Source organism: Octopus bimaculoides, chromosome 14, assembly GCF_046866305.1.
Source record: "Octopus bimaculoides isolate indiv1 chromosome 14, ASM4686630v1, whole genome shotgun sequence".
Lineage (NCBI taxonomy): Eukaryota > Metazoa > Mollusca > Cephalopoda > Octopoda > Octopodidae > Octopus > Octopus bimaculoides.
In genome coordinates this window covers 32,253,489-32,275,439 of record NC_142941.1, presented here as the reverse complement: position 1 = coordinate 32,275,439, position 21,951 = coordinate 32,253,489, and the positions used below count along the sequence as shown (strand labels likewise).

Below are 21,951 nucleotides of genomic sequence, written 5' to 3'. Positions count from 1 at the left end.
TATTAATGGAGGGGCTAGTCAATTACATCGACCCCGGTGCTCGACTGGTACTTATTTCATCGACCCTGAAAAGATGAAAGTAAAGTCAACCTCGGCAGCATTTGAATTCAGAACATAAAGGACTGGAAGAAATGCCACTAAGTATTTTGTCCGGCGCGGTATCAATTCTGACAGTAAACATAATTACGTTTGTGTTTCTGCATTTGTAAGAGTGAAACACAAGATGTTAAACTGTCGTTGTTTTGATTCATATACAAGCTTAGCCAAATACGAATCTACGTTCTGCTCCAGGTTTCTAACTATGTAACCGTGCACGATAGCTTGAGTCTGAATGTAAACAACGAACTTTACCTCCAACGACATAAAGGTAAGCAGGTCATTAGCTAAGAAGTGTAATGCAGGTATAAAAAATGGGGCCTAATGCAGTTTCACACATTACCTTCAAAATTGCATTGTTTTGAAAAAAGTTCTTCGGATTCCTAAGTCGGAGATTACGAATATGCAAAAAAAAAAAAAAAAAAAAAAAAATTCAAAATTTCACCCCTTCCCCATCACCAGTGGAGCTCGTGTATAGACTCCGCGGAACTGCAGCACACCCTATTTCCACTCGATATTATTGATAACATTCAATATAATGAGTCCCTTTTTCTTTAATTCTTTCTTTATACTTGTACATTATATAATCCTTAAGCTTAATGTCAGTAGCCATCCCCTAGTTTATGAAAAAATACAAAAAACTGCATTTCACAGTTACAGCAACGCGGTGTTTGGCTGTTGTGTGCATGCCCACATGTCCAAGATAGGAAGCATCATGCTAGGGAAAGAGAGCAATGCATGAACGACAGTGCTGACCCTGGTGTTCTGGTGAAAGGTAGTGTTTCTTTTTGACTCTGCATGTGTTCTGCTTAAAAACGTGTTTATATTCTTGAATGTGATAGTGTAGAATTAGATTATTATCCTGCTTCCAGCTTCAGTGTTGCTGCCAGGATTTGAAATATAGGGCACATTTTCCCCCTTATTTTATGATTTAGGGGGGATTTTTGAAAAACAAGGGGGAATTCACGTTGGTGTTCAGTGAATAAATTAAACACACTACCAAGCAGTGGCTAAAATGAGAACCGATCAAACTTATGTATAAATATCCTTTTTATATGTTTGTTTCCTTTTACACGATATCAAAACAGCTAAAAATTTTCTGAAGCAGCGCCACCACTGCTCAGATGCAAAAGGGGAAGGGTATAAGTAACATTAATAATGTAGTCCTAGATATGTAATGCCCGAGAGTAGCCTGGTGTGGCCATTGCGTAGCGTTGGGTGCATGAACCACACAAGTCGGCCCTTTAATATACATGTGTTTGCTGTAGTTGAAGGTTTGTTATATTGAAGAGAGGCAGCCAATTTGGTTACTGTACTGCATGACCAAAATTTATGCTGTTCTAGAATGCCTTTGATCAATAGGGTTGACCTGGGACTGACCAAACAACACCTATGATGGTTTTCGGACAACTATCCCAACTTTATTCTACATGAAAATATTCAACGTTATCTTATTGGAGACATAGTTGTGAGCTTCGAAATTTTAAACAAGTGACATGTTCACTAAAATACTGTCAGAACTCATTAGAAATAGCAGACAACCACTTTCACCATACACCTTTGTTAAATAAATAATTTTAAAAATGGGTAGTCTTCACACCCCTTAAAAGACGGGATAATCACAACAGAAATGGATCGATGTTTTGATCTCTAGTTAAACAACTTTACTTACCATATTTGATGGCATAAAAGACGCAAGGGTGTGTCGGTTTCAGTAACGCATCTTCAGTGCTAAGTGCATTAAAGCTTAAAGGAAGCCCAAATTCGCATACAGGACCCGGGGCGACTTTTTGAAACATCTGAGAGATGGGGTGAATGCAACTTAAATGCCATCAAATACAGTATCTTATTATAATAATTTTGTAACAAATCCTTTGTTTATAGGGATTGTCTCTTCCAAAATACTTGTCGCTTATACGAACAGTTGATTATAAGTAAATAGTCACATTTTGTTGTTGATATCTGACAACAGGCAAGCCCAGACCGAACAGGTTTTATGATCAAAGCCTTGTGCGCTTCACAGTTACAGCAACGCGGTGTTTGGCTGTTGTGCACAAGCTCACATGTCTGAGATAGGAAGCTTCATGCTAGGGAGAGAGAGTACTGCATGAACGACAGTGCTGAGCCCACGTGTTTCTTTTTGACTCCGCATGTGTTGTGCTTAAAAATATGTTTATATTCTTGAATGTGATAAAGTGTAGAACCAGATTATTATCCTGCTTCCAGCTTCAGTGTTGCTGCCAGAATTTGAAATATAGGATATATTTCCTCCCTTATTTTGTGATTTAGGAGTTTTTTTGAAAAACAAGGGGTAATTTATGGCAGTGTTCAATGAACAAATTAAACACACTACCTGGCAGTGGCTAAAATGCAAACCGATCAAGTTTATGTATAAATTTTCTTTTTATACATTTGTTTCCTTTTACACAGTATTAAAAACAACAGCTAAACATTTTCTGAAGCAGCATCCCCAATAATTTTATCTATGAGCTGCCACTGCCCTTGCCCCCAATTTTAAACTTTAGAATATGGGGATTTTAACAACAATATCAAAACAACAATTTCTACAGTTTAGCCAAATGAACATAGAAAGTGTACTTTACATACCTGCTTTAATTAAATTTCCACACTTCAATAGACAACAATACATTCAGAATGAAGGGCGGGGGGTTAAAAATCTCAAAAATTTCATTTTGCATGTTTGTAATTTCCGACATCTAAAACCTTGGAATCTGAGGAAATTTTTTCAAAAAAATGCATTTTTGAAGGTGAGGTGCGAAACTGCATTAGCCCCACAAAATGTATACTGCAATGCCACGTTTCGATATGAAACTAAAATGTCAATCAAGTGGACATACACTTAATGGAAAAGTGTATTATATGTGAACATTAGATGAATTGCTTGAGACACTCATTAATATTGGACATTTGTTATTTCAATGATCCAAATCAATATTTAATTTTTGATGATTGGAACATAGTGTTAAAATAAGTAAATTATTCGTTATCGTAAAATACCCATACAAGTGCTGGCACCCAATTTCCTGGCACTGCAGTTTCCCTTGCTCCAAGCAAATAAAGCAAAACACTGTTTTCAGGAGTTTCATAGGATCAATTCTTGTAAAGTGTTTTGAGAAAGAGGAAGAGACAGTAGTTTTTGGTTGTTGCTACAACTGTAAGTAAAAAATTACTTTTTGTCTTCTGTTATATAATGTACCGACCCTTCTGCTGAGTTAGGTACACTAAAGCTGTAAGGTTTAAGTTCAGCTTGAAACTCTTGCATTTTACTAAATCTGTATAATAAAGCACAACAGAATTTTTTCTGGCAACTGAGTAAATTATACTACTTAATCTATAGTATTTTGATAAAGTTACATGTGGTTTTTATTTAAACAATAATCCAATGGTAACTTTAAGAGTTAGCATACAAACTTTAAGTACTAAACTCAAAATATGTGATAATTTTTGAGAAGGAACTAATCAAATAATAAGATTTATAGAAACCTAACAATCCAAGCAAGATGATGGCTCGGTGCTGAAGTGGTGGTCAAGACTATAAACGAATGAACCAGTAACATTCAATCTGGATTTCAATTTCCACAAAGGTCAAATTAATCTTCATTTTTATTCCTTGGACATGTTTTTGATAAAATAAGTACCAGCAATAACAAATAGATTAAAACCTAGATTATAACTGATAGATTAAAAACAGTTACCATCAAATGTTCATTTGGTCACTGCCATACCAAGAAATACTTTAATAGATATACTCAGCTTCATCATCAACAATACTATATGTTGTTTGTTTTTATATCAGTCTTTCCTATCTTAAATTACTTATGTTGCTAGTTCCACCTCTACTTGTGTTGATAATTATAGAACTGCCAATAACAATATCCACTTACAACTGATCACTTGTTAGTGCAAATTTTATTCTAAGCAGTAACTACCTCAAATATTGAGTTGCCATGCTTATATAATTTTTCCCATGTTTCCAGTACTGGATATAAAACCAAACTGAATCCTGAATCTATAAATTTTATTCTTGGTAAAATACATCAGTGGAATATCATAATACTATATGTAGCCAGGGGTAAGGGAAGAGAAGAAAAAAAAAAAAGCAAAAAACAAATTTAGCAGACCTCTTTAATCTTTGACTGCTATGGGAGCATTTCGCTAAGGTGATGTTTTAGTAGGTGTTTTTTCATATGACAACTCTGACTGAAGGCTTCCCCACACACTTCACAGGGGAAAGGTTTCTCACCAGTATGTACAGTGTAATGTCTTTTTAGTGCACTATTTTTTGCAAATGGTTTACCACATGTTTCGCACTTGAATGGTTTTTCTCCAGTGTGAATCAAAATGTGCTGATGGAGATGACCACTCTGGGTAAAACATCGACCACAGATATTACATTTAAATGACTTCTCCCCTGTGTGAATCCTCATGTGTTTTCCCAATGAACCCTTTTCACTGAAACACTCTTCACAGATCTCACACTTGAAAGGCTTCTCACCAGTGTGTGTCCTGTAATGGCTTTTAAGTTCACTACGTTGTGCAAAGGACTTTTCACACAGAGAACACTCATGTGGTTTTTCCCCTGTGTGAATCATGTTGTGTCGTTTTAGGTGTGCTTTGGTAGTAAAATCCTTACCACATATATCACAGTTAAAAGACTTATCCTCTTTCATTTTATTGTGATACCCAATTAGATTATCAAAAGCAAAAGTATTTATATGTAAAGCAACAGGGACAGGATTTTTATCAAGATAAATTTCGCTGTCTTCATTGATATAAATCATTTCAGTACAGGTATTTTGATGAGTTTCTGTTTCAAATGTGTTCTCAACAAAATGCATTTCCCAATGAGACAATAGATCATCTTCCCTCATGAAAATTTCCTGACATATGTCACACTCAAATGATTTAGCTTCTTTATGATGTATTAAGTGTTTTTTCAAGAAACAACTCCGAGTAAAAGACTCGGGACAAAAACTACATTGAAATGGTTTCTCTCCTGTATGCACCCTATAGTGTCTTTTCAAAGCACTATTTTGAGCAAAATTCCTACAGCAGATCTGACACTGGAAAGGTTTTTCACCAGTGTGGGTCAGAATATGTTGTCTCAACTGACTACTTTGGATAAAACCACGTCCACAAATGTTACACTCAAAGGATTTTTCTCCAGTGTGAATTTTTATATGTTTCCGCAGTGACCCACTTTCACTGAAAGACTCATTGCAGATTTCACACTTGAAAGGTTTTTCTCCAGTATGGATGCGGAAATGGCTTTTTAGGTCATTGTTTTGTGTAAAGGCCTTTTTGCAGATGCCACACTTGAATGGTCGTTCTCCAGTGTGTATCCTATGATGGCGTTTCAAGTGGGAATTAGTGAAAAATTTTTTCCCGCATATATCACAATGGAAACGTCTCTCATTTGTATGTGTTTTACGGTGCTGTTTTAAGTTCTTCAGACGGAAGAAAGACTTTCCACAGATATCACAGTCAAGAAGTTTACTTTTTGAAGTGTCTTTGATGTTTTTCTTTGTAGCACAGTCATTGAACTCAATAGAAGATTTATATGAGCCTTTGAATAAAGAATCAACCATAATTCAACATTGGCAGCAGGGATCAGTAACTGAATTCTGAAAAAAAAAGAAGAAAAAAAAATGATGACAGAAACATAAATTGCAGGAAAAGCAAGTGACATTTTTTAATGAGCATATAATCAATTCTGTTGGTACTTTATTAGTATAAAACTATTATATACTATTTGAACTTAGTGAAAGTGCAGGACCTTGGCAAGCCAAGACCAGAAAGTAGTTTCAGTGTCTGGTTAAAGCTGTTTTGCTTCTCTTGCACTATGAATAACTTTGAAAAAAGTTGTTAATTTTTTTTTTCCTGTGTTTCCTTGTTCCTTAAACCATTCAAATCATGTATCTAGTCTGATATGATGGAAGAAAAGAAAAGTTTAAATTAACACTCATCAGTAAAAAGAACAATCTTTTAGATTGATATTTTTAACTTGCTCTTTATAAAAAAGAGAAAAGTTAAATGCAAATTATCATCATCAGCATCATTTTCGTATCCAGCTTTTCCATCCACACATAAGCTGGATGGAATTTTTGGAGGCAGATTTTGTAGAGCTGGATGCTCTTCCTGTTGCCAACCTTCTCTAGGTTCCAAGTAAGGCAAAATATTCCTTCTTGACTAGAACTGTTTTCACAAAAGATTGCAAATGAAAAGCACTGCTTGCATAACAATGGCACTCATTTACAACTATCAAACAAACACAAGGCAAAGAGAGAGAAATATTGTGTGCATATACACACATGTATATTCTTTCAGTTTCCATCTACTAAATCCACTCAAGGTTTTAGTTGGCCCAGGGCTATAGTAGAAGACTTGCCTAAGGTGCCATATAGTTGGGAAGCAAGCTTCTTAACCACACAGCCATGCTCGAACATCATCATCATTTAATGTCCATTGTCCATACTGGCATGCTTGGACGGTTTGACCAGGACTGGTATGATGAGGGGTTTACACCAGACTCCAGTCTGATTTGGCATGGTTTCTATGGCTGGATGCCCTTCCTAATGCCAGCCAATCCGAGAGTGTAATTTTTTTACATGCCACTGGCACATGTGCCAGTCGCATGACACTAATACCTGCCACAACTTGGCTTGATGGGTCTTCTTCTCAAGCACAGCATAATGCCAAAAGTCTTGGTCATTTGTCATTGCCTCTATGAGGCCCAATGCTTGAAAGGTGCTTTTTACATGCTACTTTTTAAGGACTCTTGAAAAAATTTTGCTGTACATATATGTATTGGTATTTATTGCAAGAAACAGCTAGGTTTCTTTCTCTAACATTTTACATAGTTCAATCTACTCAAGTTAATGTATGAAAAACAAAATAGGAATTTTGAAAGAAGTTTATATAAAACTAGTTTTTAAACATCGAATGGCAATGGGGGCCCACCAGAATAAAATAGTAATCAAAAGGGTCCATAGATAAAAAATGGTTGAGAACCTCAGCTTTGGGCCTTTTGGTAGAATCAGATAGATTGCTTTTAGAAGTGAAATTATTCCAGCTCTTTGCATTCATCATCATCATAATTTAATGTCTGCTCTCCATGCTGGCATAGGTTAGATGGTTTGACTGGAGCTGATGAGCCAGATAGTTGCACCAGGTTCCAGTCTCATTTGGCATGGTTTCTACAGCTGGATGCTCTTCTTAACACCAACCACTTCAAGAGTGCTTTTACATGCCACTGACATGGTTGCTGGTTACATGGCACCAGCAACAACCAAGACTTTGATTCACGAGTGGGTGCCATTTACATGGCACCAGCAGCGACCCTGACGATTCATGGGTGCCATTTGCATGGCACTGGCAACCACTATGAACAATGACCATGATTCCTGAGGTGCCACTTTAAATGGCACCACCGATGATGACCATGATGCACAAGTGTAATTTACACGGCACTAGCATTCTGTGTTCAAATCCACCTGAAGTCAATTTTACAGTTCATCCTCATGTGGTCAATAAATAAGATACCAGTACTACACAGGAATAAATTATTTTCTTTCCCTGTTGGAAAGGGACAGGTTCAGCCAGGTCTAAAAATGCCCAAGACATACCATGTATCAGGTACTTTCTTATAACTCCAGCAATGAGTTAAGCCTAAGGCAAGGAGTAGACATTTTATAGATGAGAATCAAAGACTAGCAATGCCTATAATACATTATACACCGGAATACAATATGCTGTGTGTGAGAAGACCCGGCAAGACAAAGTGAGACCATAACCCATGGCTTTTACCAGGGCTGTAGCCAGCCCACTTATGTGTACTTTTCCTTCTTTGGACACAAAACTCTGCTTGCAAAGACCTGTTGAGGCAAGTGAAATTGAAATCGAACCAAATTCAACGACTGGCACCCATGCCAACCTTTCTTCACTGGATACTAAACTCTGCTTGCAAAGACCTGTTGGGGCAAGTGAAATCGAAATTGAACCAAATTCGATGACTGGCACCCATACCAGTGGAGCGCTAACAGCACCATCTGAGCGGGATCACTGCCAGAGAAGCTGTCTGGCTTCAGTGCCAGTGGCACATAAAAAGCACCATTTGAGCGTGATCGTTACCAGCGTCGCCTTACTGGCACTTGTACCAGAGGCATGTGAACAAAACATTTGAGCGAGGTCGTTGCCAGTGCTGCTGGACTGACTCCTGTGCAGGTGGTACGTAAAAAACACCATTTGAGCGTGGCCATTGCCAGTACCGCCAGACTGGCCGTCGTGCCAGTGGCACGTAAAAGCACCCACTACATTCTCGGAGTGGTTGGCGTTAGGAAGGGCATCCAGCTGTAGAAGCTCTGCCAGATCAGATTGGAGCCTAGTGCAGCCATCTGGTTCGCCACTCCTCAGTTAAATCGTCCAACCCATGCTAGCATGGAAAGCGGACGTTAAACGATGATGATGACTACAACACATTCTACATTAGAATATGACACATTCAACACTAAAGTGTGGCACATTCAATACTAGAATATATCATACCCTATATTAAGACTGTGAAGGTATATTGTTATGTGGTTAGGGTGTTGGCCTTACAATTATAGTCATAGGGTTCAATTCCTGGACTGGGAATTGCAAGTGTTCTTCAGCAATGCACTTCAATTCACATTGCACTCAGCTGAAATTACCAGCTAAGTGCTGGTGCAACTATTCTTATTCTAGGTCACATAAAAAGGGATGACTGTTTACCCAAGAACCAAGGCTTCAGACACAGGATTCATGAAATACATGTCCACTATCAAGCTATATCAATCTCTCTTTCTCTCTGAGTTTTTTCTTCAGATACTCTTTTAAACTTGCTGACTCAATGCCAAACTAACCTAATGATCCCATCTCCTATTTTCTTCACTGTGTCTCACTACAATGAGGGAGCCTTAATGTAATTGCTTGACCTGCTTGAAGTAGCATCTAAATGTCCCTCAAATACCACCCTACTGTCTTAAAAAAAGTAAGGACACATTAGATAATATGGTCCTAGATATTCTGTGTCTGGTAAAGAGAGCGGATAGTTACCTTTGAGTAAAGTTTATTCAATTAGAGCAGACCTGCAACTAAACAACAACAAGAACAACTAAGCACAATTCCTTTATTTCTTTCTTTCCACAACTGCATCTTAGAATTCCATCTCTATACATGATTTCCTTTCAGCCATTAATCTGCAATTAGTCAAAATTACCATTAACTGCATTAATCATATGCAGCTACTTGTCTCCTGTTCAAAAAAGCTTAAAACTATTACAAATCAATTGGTCTCTTGATTTTTATATACAAATATCTACCAGTCTTGTCAACCTGTTGAATAGTTCCGTCAAAGTTTAAGAGTGACTAGCCCAGAACACAGAACCTGGACAGAATGATGTGAAGAAGCAGCACTTACCCAGTTCGCAGATTTCTAACTCCCTGCAGACTAGGTTTTCAGCAACTCTGATAAAGTAGACTTATAACTGCTATAATTTACCCGAAGATGACACGTAAGTATTTGTTAAAAAAAAAAAAGTAACCTTATCTATCGATGCTGCACCTTCACAGCTTGTCATTTAAATCCTAGTCCGAATAGTGAACGTCGCTTTATTTTCGTCATACACCTTAATGGTAATGAAGGGTGCAATTTGAGAGACATTTGAGCTATTTCTAGCCGGTCGATTGACCGCATAGAGGTTTCTTCGTTAAGTCGTTCAGAATCAGCTGTAGTATGTCGTCGCGGAAAAAAAAAAGGGGGGAAGAAAAAGAAAACGTCATTTTGGAAATAATTGCTAATATTAATGTAACTAAAGGCGGAGAGCTCGCCGGGCAAAATGCTCAGCGGCATTTCGTCCGTCTTCATGCTCTGAGTTCAAATTCCGCCGAGGTTGACTTTGCCTTTCATTCTTTCGGGGGTTGATAAAATTATATCTACTCCAGTTAAACACTGGAGTAGATATAATCAACGTGCCCGCTCCCCCGAAATTGCTGGTCTTGTGCCAAAATTTGAAATCAATATTAATGTAACTAGATTCCGGCACTTTTCGTTCTAAGTTCATCCTTTTGGGATCGATAAGATAAAATACCAGTGAAGAAATAGAGTCAATATAATCGACTAAAACTCTCCTCACCAAAATCACAGGTTTGTGTCTAAATTAGGAAAAAAAAAAAATAATAATAATGCAACTAAAGAAAGTCACTAACATTAACAGATTATTATTTAAGAGTCTTGTTCATTAATATTAACTTTCTAGCAGAAGCTACTGAAGATGACTGAATGGATTAGGTGTAAAGTCTAATAGTAAGATAATAGTTGTGCCACGAAGAAACAGCGACCGATTGAACTGATCATGGAAAGCTACGAATAGACGTAGCTGCTTAACAAGTGTCGGCTAGGTAGTCCGAGCAGTGTAAATATAGTAAGAACATGTCATTACCATCTGTTGATAGAAAACGATGCTGCGTCAGCTGCTAGACTATATGACACTTTAATACGAAGATAGCGACAAATATATATTAAAATTTCCTATTTTTTTAAATGCAGAAAACAGATTAACTAAGATGCTAGATGCCTGGATTACGAATAAACTCTGCGCTGTACTCACCTTAATTCTCGATAGTTATCTAGTTCAGTGGGAGTATTTTTTTTTTTTATTTAACTTAAACGAATTGCATCTACAATGAAGATCGATCTTCTTTGTTGCAGACAATGGCACGGATTGTATAAAGTAAAAGAAAATAAGAAATACTTTCATCAACAACAAAGCAGTGTCTCTTGTCTTTTTCAAATATCAAAAGACATAATAAACTGTGTAACTAATCTCTGAACCGGTAGCGGTGTTTTTGCTAAAATGTTCTTTTCAAATTTATTTCCATATTACTCGAAAGCGTAATCTCTTAAAGTGCTCTCGTTTAGATGTGTATATAATTAAACATTTTAAGTAATGATTAAATAGTTTAATTTGAATTGTTCTTGATTAGGTCTTCCAGCCACCTAGACAGTAGTTTAGAAGTTTCAGTTCCAATTTTAATATGAGCGGTATATACATAATGAAAAGTGAAAATTCTTAAGAATAAAAATATATGGACTAAATCTAGTCTAATTTGAATATGTTTTATCATGATTCGAATAATTGTACAATTGCTTTAAGATTTAAAATAATTACATGATGCGATATATTCCTTACAACATTTTAAGACAGAACAAACACCGTAATTCACCGCCAAGTTATTTATTGTATTGCGTATTCTGTGGAAGAAAATATGGTTAACAGGACGGTAGTTTCTCGTTGATCATTGGGTACGAGTTAATTATTGGAAAAACAATGCTAAAAACAAGTTCGGAGAAAGAACTCCTTCTGTGTATTTAAAATTCTTTGAAGGCAACGTAAGTTTGATTGTCAAAATTCTCATTTAAGATATGTTTGTTATGCATGTTTATTCCAATATCTTATGTCTATTGAATGTTAACGGAAAAGATACAAATAAATAGAAAATGAAAAGTGAACGCCGTGTTGGAATTAAAAATACGATTTCTTGCTGAATAGAATAAACTAGGGTTTTATTTATTCCACTCTTGATGCAGGTCATTGATGTATTAAACACACTATTGGTAATACGTATTTCATTGACCCACAGAAAGGTATCAAACGTTATGCCAGTTTTGTCACGCTGTTCTGCTTGAAATAAGAAATGAAGATTTCTTTCAAAGGCACAATGCCAGTTTTCTTGGAAGAGATGTGTAATGATTTAGTCAATCTCAGTACACCACTGGTTCTTAATCCATCGACTTAGAAGAGTGAAAATCAGAATTGATATAAACAGGATTTGAATGCATTGATATGAAATAACAATAATTTCGAGACAGCGAGGGAACCGCTACGTGGTTATGCTCGACCGATAAGAAATAGTTGGTAAATATTCCCTTGATCACACCACGGTTGTAAAAAAATGGAAGGGACGCGGGGCAACGTTGCTCCTGATGTACAAACAAATGGTCATGTCTAGAAATGCTTTTGACCAAAGACCTGCTTTATTGGGAATGACTGAAGGCTACACACAACCACAATGATAATAATCTCAGTCATTTGTTTTGGTAAAACAACTAAAATTCATTTTTGTACTTGAAGGAAAAAAAGCAACAGAATTTTAAACTGGATAACTTTTTCGTCTGAAAGATTAAAAACAAAGTTAACCTAAAAACGTATGAGAAGTGAATGAGATGTCACAAAACTTTTAATTAAAAACTATATTAGCTTCAGCCTCAGAGGTCCCCTCTGTGGTTGTTCGATCTTCTTGAAATAACAACTAAGTCTCCCTCAAATTATACTCTACTGTCTTAAATATGGAAAGAATAGGAGATAATATAATCTTATACAGACCAAACACCAAGGATGGGATGCTTATGTTGTTGTTTAGCCCCAGAGCTACCTGAGGGCTAAATAACAAAGCAACTCATCAATAAGAATGATTTCTTCCTTAAGTAGAAGTAAAGATCAATTGAATTGGTTCAGTATAGTGCTGCTATTTTATTATATTGACCCTAGATAACAGTCATGGCACTGTTAGATTTGACTCCAAACATAGAAACAAAAGTATATGATGGAAAGCATTTAGACTATCCTGGTTAGCCACTTTAACTGCCATTGTAATAATAATGATGACTTCCAATATAGGTTTAAGCTGAGAAATTTGAGGGGAAGGGGTTAAACTTTTAAACTGATTCCTGTTTCTGATGTGTGATCTAGTGGTTAGGTGCTGCAATCATGATTGCAAGATTGTGGTTTTGATTCTCGGACCAGGCAGTGCATACTTCATTTCATGTCATTCCACCAGCTTTCAGTTGTGAATGAGTAACTCTGACAGACTGGTGTCTCATTCAAGGGGAGAATGTTCTGATCCCAATTACTTATATGCCATGAAAACCTGATATCTGGCCCTATGAAACCTAGGACTTGAGACAGTAATGTCCAGAGGTTGATGATGATGATGATGTCCTTGACTGGTATTTTATTTTATTAACTCCACAGGATGAAAGGTAAAGTTGACTTCAGCAGGATTTGAACAATTGTTGACACAAGGCTAGCGATTTTGAGTGGACAGGGAAGTTGGTTACATCTGTTCCAGTGCTCTACTGGTGCTTATTTTGTTGACGCTGAAAGGATGAAAGGCAAATTTGAACTCAGAACATAAAGATACAGAAGAAAAGCCACTAAACATTTTTACTGATCCACTTAAAATTATGACAGCTTGCTGCCTCATAGACTAAAATAAAAATAACAAATTGTAATATTGTCTCATGAGCACAAATTTGGGGTATGTTATGATGTAGTCAGTTTAATCAAACCTCCTCTCACTCCTCAATAATTAACTTATTTTTTAAATTGATTTTAAGTTAACTATGGGAAGATATTTGATTTGAAAATTGTTGTGTATTGAATTCCTAATTAATTATTTAAACAAATGTACAGCATTTGTTATATATAGTAGCGATGGAATGAATTGTGTGTCCTTGTTTATTTTAATTGCAATATATATATATATATATAAAAATGAACAAGTTCACATAAAACTCATGTATGCCATGTGACTGGCAGTTTTTAGTTATTTAAATGTACAGCATTTGTTATATATTGATTAGGAATTCAATACACAACAAGAATATAAAGTGCTGGATCAAATATATTGATGTTTAACATGGGCTAAAGCCGCAAATATTGAGAAGAGGAGTGTATAGAGTTCATCATATTAACTCTGCTTATGACTGAAAGAAAGAAAATTGAAATCAAGCCCATTGTACCTACTGTAAGAAATGTTATGTTAAATAAGACTGATTTTAGCTCAAATAGTATCATTTCAGTTTTCTTAATTTTTGTTCAAATCTTCCTGAGACCATTGTTACCACCACCATCATTGTCATATTTTTAATGCTCACTTTTAAGAATAATGAACAGGGTTCATTGAATTAGATTCTCAATGTTCCTGTTGTCAACCCTTACTTGTTCCCAAGCAAAGTAATATTTCCCCATGGCCAGACATGTTTTCACAGAAGGTTGGAAATGAACGATGTTTCTTGTATGATGGTGACACTTGTTACCATTACAACTATCATACAATGTCAGAACAAGAGGACACACACACGTATATAAAATATATGAGAGAAAGAAAATGGAATTCATGAGATTCTTTACTATTCACTGCGATGAATTGAAACGATTGTAGTGAATAATAAAGAATCTTATGAATTCCATTTTATTTCTCTCATATATTTTATAAAATCTACAGATACAAAGTAAATTCAGTGGCATATACTTCCATACTGTTGATGACATTAAGTAGCCAAATATTGTGAACAGGCTTTAAATTGCATAATGTAAGGCATATACCCAATTATAAAATTATTACTAATATATACACATGCATATACATACATATAACAGGTGTTTTACAGTTTCTATCTACCAAATACACTCACAGAATTTTGGTCAGCCTGAAACTGTAGTTGAAGACACATACCTAAGGTTTTTCACTGGGACTGAACTCAAAACCATGTGGTTGGGGAGCAAACTTCTTAACCTCAAAACCTTTCCTGTACCTCCTCAACCAGTTCTGTTTGTACTGACAGCATTTGTTTTGTTTAACATCTATTTTTCCATGATGGCATAGTTTAAATGGAAGCATTTTTATAGCTGGGGGCTTTTCCTGGTACTGGCCTATACCTATTTTTCAAGTTAGGGATTTTTTTTATTCCCAAAGAATTCAAAAGCACAGAACTAGTGGATGGTTTGTTGACAGAAAATGTCAACTAATAAGTGCAGGAATGACTGTGTAATCATGAAATTTGCTTTGCAGTTATATAGTTCCAAGATCAATCACATTGCACAGAACATTTGATAAATATCTTCTGTGAACTGTGTGGAATACTGTTGGACAGATTATTCCTATTCTTAGAATAAAGTTCCTACTCTTGGGTGGTAGACTTAATCCACTGGCTAGTTTGACACCACTCCCTGTCTTTTGGGTGTCTTTAGTCTAATCTATTCTGCTGCAAGTATTTGGTTCATGTCTCTGGCCTGAGATTAACTTCCTTTACATCCAATAATCATGGTGTCCCTAAAAAAAGAATGTAATTGGGAATTGCCATTTTGCCTTTAATTGTCATTGGAAAAAAAAAGAAAAAGAAAATGTTTATGTTATTGTTTTTTATTTTGTAGGTATTGATTCCAATGGATTTACACTCATTCTCTGCCACAGATGTGTCAGGATGCAAATATGGACCCTGAGCTGATCCCTTCCAGAATAACATTCACTGCTACAGGTATATCTAGCAAATGGATTGCAATTATTTGATGCTCAAAAAGATCAGTGGAATGCAGGTTGCAGAGGTAGAGATCAGCTCTTGGTTAACTGATTCTGGGACATGAATGAATTCTTGATTATGCTATTTCACTTTGTTTATTACTTATGTCCTTGCTCTAAGGTATGAACACCACAAATTCAAATTCCTTCCTGTCTGGAGTCATTAGGGCTAATCCTACATCTGCTCGAATACAGCAAACAAGTATAACTTAATGATAATATGAACAACATGAAGCTAGTCACTTATTTATGAATATGATCACCACTACTCAAAAATATAGTTTTGAAATTTGTTTTACTTGTGTTTATTATTAATTTTGTATTTTTCAAAGAATTCAGTTTATTGGAGTGTAACAGTTCAAATGTACGGTCATTGCTAATTGTAAATATGACTGTGAGCATGGATCTCGCAGATATTTTAACTGCATATACATCTGTGATTTCTGTCACGGAACCTCCCAAAGATTTTTACCCTCAAGAACTCAATGACAACAATATTAACAATCCCACTGCCACCACCATTACCACCACCACCACCACCACCACAAACAACAACTGCAACAGTGATATTTGTAATATCCAAACCATTGAAAATAACAATGTTGGTGGTGATTTCACACAAATTAAGGATATCCAGGAAAGACTAACAAATACCAACAACAATGAGGAAAAAATGCCACTTTGTGAAATTTGTGGAAAGTATTTTCTTAATTTACAAGAGCATCTTAAAATTCATGTCACCAAGAAGTCATTTGTTTGTGAAAGTTGTGGGAAATCTTTTGCTCAAAACAGCAAATTATTGGAGCACAACAGAATTCACACTGGGGAAAAACCATTCCAGTGTGATGTGTGTGGCATGCATTTTGCCAGGAATTATGATATGAAACGACACACAAAAATACATAGTGGTGAAAAACCGTTTAGTTGTCATATTTGTGGGAGACATTTTGGTCGTAGTAGCCAGATTCGAGAACACATGCTAACACACACTGGTGAGAAACCATTCAAGTGTGAAACCTGTGGAAAATGTTTTTCCCGCAATAGCCAATTGCAACAACATCAGAATACTCATTCAAGTACCAAATTATTTTCTTGTAAAATCTGTGAGAAATCTTTCTCATGCAAAAGCTCTTTAAATAAACATCAACATATTCATTTAGCTGAGAAACCTTTCCAGTGTGATGTTTGTGGAAAGCAATTTCTGAGAAATGATGAAAAAATTAGACACACTCAAACACACTCTGAAAATAAACAATTAGACTGTAATGTTTGTTGGACATCATTTCAGGAAAACTCACAATTGCAGGAGCATTTGAAAACTCATCTTAGCGAGAAACCATTGGAGTGTAGAATGTGTGGGAAATATTTTGCAAAAGGCAGTAAACTACAAGAACATACAAGAACACACACTGGTGAGAAACCATTCCCTTGTAATGTCTGTGGAAAGCACTTTGCTCGCAGTTATGACAGGAAAAGGCACACAAGGATCCACACCGGAGAAAAACCGTTTGGTTGTGATATCTGTGGCAAGCGATTCAGTCGAAGTACTCAGATACGTGAGCATATACGGATACACACAGGTGAAAAACCATTCAGCTGTGAAACTTGTGGACGATCTTTTACTCAGAGTAGCAAATTGAATGAACATTTACGAATGCATACTGAGGAAGTGCTATTTCAATGTTCAGTTTGTAATGAGAACTTCAATCAGAATAATATTTTGCAAGAACACATTAAAAGTCACATGGATGAGAAACTGACTACCTGTGAGGAGGAACACCGGGAACCTTTAGCTATAGACAATAAATTAAAAGATTGTAGACAGAAATTATTCCCATGTGAGGTGTGTGATAAGTCCTTCCAAGAGAATGATTTGCTGGAGAAACATCTAACAACAATCCATATTGGAGAGAAATCATTCGACTGTGATATGTGTGGAAAGTCTTTTGTTCAAACTAACCAAATGCCAGCATATCAGGATGTGGAAATGGCTGAGAAGCTATTCAGCTGTGAGATTCGTAGCTCTTATATTGAAAGCAGTGAATTGAAGAAGCACAGCCAATTACACAGTGAAGAAACACCATTTCCTTGTGATGTATGTGGAAAGCTATTCCACCAAAGTGTTCAGCTGAAAAGACATTTGAAAATACATTCTGGGGAAAAGCCATTTAGCTGTGATGTCTGTGAGAAAAAATTTGGCCGAAGGTGCCAATTACGTGAACATATGAAGACACATACCAGTGAGAAATCATTTAAATGTGATACATGTGGCAAAGGTTTCTCACGCAGCTGTAAACTTCAAGAACACAACCGAATACACTCTGGAGAGAAACCATTTCAGTGTTATATTTGTGGTAATTTCTTTGCCCGAAACTATGACATGAAACGCCATATCAGGACACACACTGGAGAGAAACCGTTCAGCTGTAGCACATGTGGAAAGAAGTTTAGTCGGAGCAGCCAGATGCTGGAGCACACTAAGACACACTCTGGTGTGAAGCCTTTCCGATGCAGTGACTGTGGGAAGTGTTTTGCACGTTCTAGCCAGATGCAGGAACATCATCGAATGCACACAGGAGAGAAACCATTCCCTTGCGATATTTGTATAAAATCCTTTGCAAGAAGCAGTACATTAAAGAAACACAAAAAAACACACAAATAAGAAAAAATTATATATACATATATGATATAATAAATATATTTCTATGTATCCAATGTAAACATTAATACTCAATAGTCAAGAGATAAACAAAAATAAGGTAAACATTACATAGTAATTCCTTTTTTTAATTTTTTAACTGCATATAACTTATGTATCTAATAGCCAGGGTCATGTTAATGACTTTGAAATGCATTTGTTCAGCTATTTTGGCTAACGGGTATAGTTGTGTAATGAAGAAACTTGCTTCACAACTATGTGGCTTTGGGTTCAATCCCACTGCTTGGCACCATGAACAAGAGTCTCCCACAATAGTTAAAAGTCAGCCAAAGCCTTTTGAGTAAAATTTAGCAAATGGAAATTGTAGAAACCCATGGAAAGGACTGTTCCACGTTTACTTCACGCCTCTGTTGACACACTTTACTATGTACCTAAGACATCATGGTTTCAAACACTTAGAATTAATTACATGGGGACTACACACCAGGCTTGTGAACATCAAATGTTATTGGATACCACTACAGCAAGTTATGAAATACATAAATTATTGAGTATTGCAACATGTTATTGCATACTTAAAAAATTTATTTTTTATGAAAGACATCTTCATTTGAAATGATTTTGTTTAGGAATCTTCTATGAGATTTATACATTGTTTTGACTGAGACCCCACTCCATATTCGTATCTCTGTGACTTCATTCACACCAGACTGAGTGTAACACTTCCTGTTAGTGTTACTAAAAGATCATTCCAGTGTGACTGCAACACCACTCCACATCAGTGTGACTATATCACCACTTCACGTTGGTCTCGCTATATTACCACTCCACATTGGTTTGATTACATCACCACTCCAAATCAGTATCACTTCATCGTAACTCTTATCATATTGTTTATAACTCCACTTCACATCAATGACTTCATCAGTTTATCACAGTGATATACCAGATCCCTGATGCTTTTCTTCTTCACTTCATCTCCGTCTGTCACACCATGTTCCCACATACATGTCACTCGGTCTGTCTGTCTGTCTACATAGATATACTGAGCCATTCAAATCGAACTAAGTGTTATATATATTTATATATATAGACATGTATATGTATGTGTGCACGCACACCCACAGATACACACAAATATATACCGAGTCATTCAAGTCAAACTAACACTTCATGTATGATATTGTTACAACGTGATATTACATTTTTAGTTTGAATTACAGAAACACTAGTCAGATAAAAAAGAAAGTGCCACATGTGACTTTTGCACAAAAAACTTGTCATCTATTTAAAGGAATCAATAAAAATACTTAAGCCTGAACTTCGTTTTTATTGTCGAGTCCCTGGTCAGTTATGATTAAGCAGACATTTGATCAAATGCATTCCAACCATCACAACTACATTTTAATTTTGACCATTTGTTGTTGGAGCTGCAGCTGCTGAGATCATGTAAGTTGAAATGGGAGCAAGCCACTAACCCTTTTATTTGCAAACCGCGACCTGATCGCCGATACAAGACCATGCAACTATTGTCATCAGACCGCAGTTGTGTGACGAAAATTTTAACACTTCAAGAAATAAAAGCAAAGTAGATATTTAGCTGGTTTTGTCTGATGTTTATTTTTTGGAAAAAATATTGGTGGCTTAAAAGAAGAGAATTTTTTAATCAAATAGTGGCGGGTAAGTTTCGTGGCGAAATTACCACAAATACTTTTTGCCTTTGATAACACAAATAAGGGGAATAACTTGTGTGCGCTTGCTTATTTACAGTTGTTTCCCTTGACGGATTTTTAAATAGAAGGGCATTAACTAGCTTTAGTTTTCTTGAACTGTAGTTTGCTTTCCGTTCCTTGTTCAAAACCCCTTTACTCAGTCATTTATTTCTCAAGATTAACAGATTGTTTGAGGGAGGTCTGCTTTATTGATAATTGATCCTACATGCTACAGATTATTTTTGCATATGTCACGTACTTTCTAAAGGGTTTTACCTCGGGTCAGCTCTTAGTGAACAGACATGATTAAAAGCATTTCGTCAATGACATTCCGCTCCCCCCCCCACCACCAATAGTGTATCTCTGACTTATCTTTCCCTTTTTAATCATTGTACCAGAGACAGGTTGATGACAAAAAGGTTAATGCTACTGTTTAGGATTCATTTGTTTAACCCTTTAGTGTTCAGATTACTCTGTTAAATGTAATACTTTTTCACTCAAATTGTTTTGAATTAATCATGCATTATCTTATAGCTTTGAGGTTTCAATGATGTGATTGTTTATTTTTAGAATGTCAATGTAGGTTAGGTGTGAGAGGCTAGATAACGCCAGTTTGAATATAAAACATGTAGAATATATTGGGCCGGATATGGCCGGTTTAAACACCAAAGGGTTAAGCTGGTTATATTTTAATAACCTACAACACTAACAATGCCCCACTTCAACTCATCAACATCATTATCTTAATATCTTTCTGTTAATTAGGCAAATTGGCCGAATCGTTCAAGTGTCAGATAAAATGCTTTGCGATGTTTGTTTTGACTCTTTGCACTCAATGTTCAAATCCTGCCGAGATCAAACTTTGCCTTTCATCTTTTTTTAAGGTTGATAATAAGTACCAGTCCAGCACTGTGGATTAGCTGAACTGTAAGCACTTCAGACTAGATGCCTTGAGGTATTTGTTGTGGCTCTTTGCATCTTGAGTTCAAATTGTACTATATCCTACTTGGGTAGCAGACTTCATCTGTCACCCAGTTTCTCATCACCACCTGGCACCTTTAGTTTCTCAGGTGGAGTCGACTTTGTAGCAAGCATTTGAGCCAGGCTTCCAGTTTGAAGTTATCTTCTTACTTCTTTCTCCCACTAGTCCTACAAACACTGTCAAATGTTATAACTCATACCTTTTCTCCTGATTCAAAGATAAGAACAAATGTACAGGAATTAAACACTATATCTTTCATGAATACAACTTCAGCATGCTGTAACTAGTAACATATATGTTGTCTAGACAGTGATTACCTTATGAAACAGGATACTGTCCCACCTGCAAATATTCATACATTTCCAAATCCAATCTTGGATTGTTATAATACAAATAATAGTTAAGTTACATGTACATTTCTCTCAGGGCTCAAATCCTTGGGTGTAGAAGAAAGAGCCTATTATTAACTTCTATAGTTAGAATTCACAACAGAAAAATTGTTGTAGCATAGTGTTAATGAACCCCTATATGTATATGTGACTGAATAAGCAAACTACTTTTAAATTGTTACCTCTGTTATTTAATGTAAATGATGCATTTGCTTGTAGGCCCCAGACTGACCATAGTCTTGCAAGTGGATTTGGTAGGTAGAAACTGAAAGAAGTAGTGTCATTCTTTTCCAGTCTTTCATGGAAATGTGCCTGGTTATGGGAAAATATTACCTTACTTGGTGACAGAAAGGGTATCTAGCCATACAAAATCTGCCTCAATGAACTCCATCTAACCCATGTGAACATGAAAAAATTGGAGCTTAAATGATGATGATTATGATATTCACTAATGATTGTTCTTCATAACATAGATCCATTTATTTACATAACTTAGTATAATAAGCCTATGCTGAAATTGGTTTTCCATGGCATCATATACATACATTGTCTTGTGAAAGACAAAACTCGTCAAAAGAGCAGAATATTCAGATTAATTTCTATTAATTCCTAAGATTCTCTATATAAAATTGATTCAGTGGAACAGTATATATCAAATCACTTGCATGCAAATATATGTGAGTCTATCGTCACGCACTTTTCCAGGCTTGG

General features: G+C 36.1%; 2 protein-coding genes across 5 annotated transcripts in view; one reads left to right on the top strand and one right to left on the bottom strand.

Annotated features, from left to right (window-relative positions):
• Positions 1–240: 240 nt before the first annotated feature.
• On the top strand, positions 241–19,756 carry LOC106874054 (uncharacterized). 4 transcript variants are annotated; one of them, XM_014921623.3, is made up of 2 exons: positions 241–367; positions 15,354–19,756. In XM_014921623.3, exon 2 carries the CDS (start codon positions 15,887–15,889, stop codon positions 18,158–18,160), a length of 2,274 nt encoding a protein of 757 aa, XP_014777109.1. In that variant the 5' UTR covers positions 241–367; positions 15,354–15,886; the 3' UTR covers positions 18,161–19,756. The 4 variants fall into 4 exon arrangements, with proteins under 4 accessions (XP_014777109.1, XP_014777111.1, XP_014777110.1 ...); XM_014921625.3 differs by lacking the exon at positions 241–367 and adding an exon at positions 498–871; XM_014921624.3 differs by lacking the exon at positions 241–367 and adding an exon at positions 5,707–9,650.
• LOC106874052 (uncharacterized) overlaps positions 4,121–21,951 on the bottom strand; it is a 57,739-nt gene continuing 39,908 nt past the window's right edge. The window contains exon 3 of the mRNA XM_089362089.1: positions 4,121–5,708. Within this exon, the coding sequence (XP_089218215.1) occupies positions 4,257–5,708 (1,452 nt within the window). The 3' untranslated portion in view covers positions 4,121–4,256. The remainder of the gene's footprint in view (positions 5,709–21,951) is intronic.

Excerpts from the sequence above, each read along its gene's own strand:
- LOC106874054 (XM_014921623.3), top strand. The coding sequence starts at position 15,887 with ATGACTGTGAGCATGGATCTCGCAGATATTTTAACTGCATATACATCT.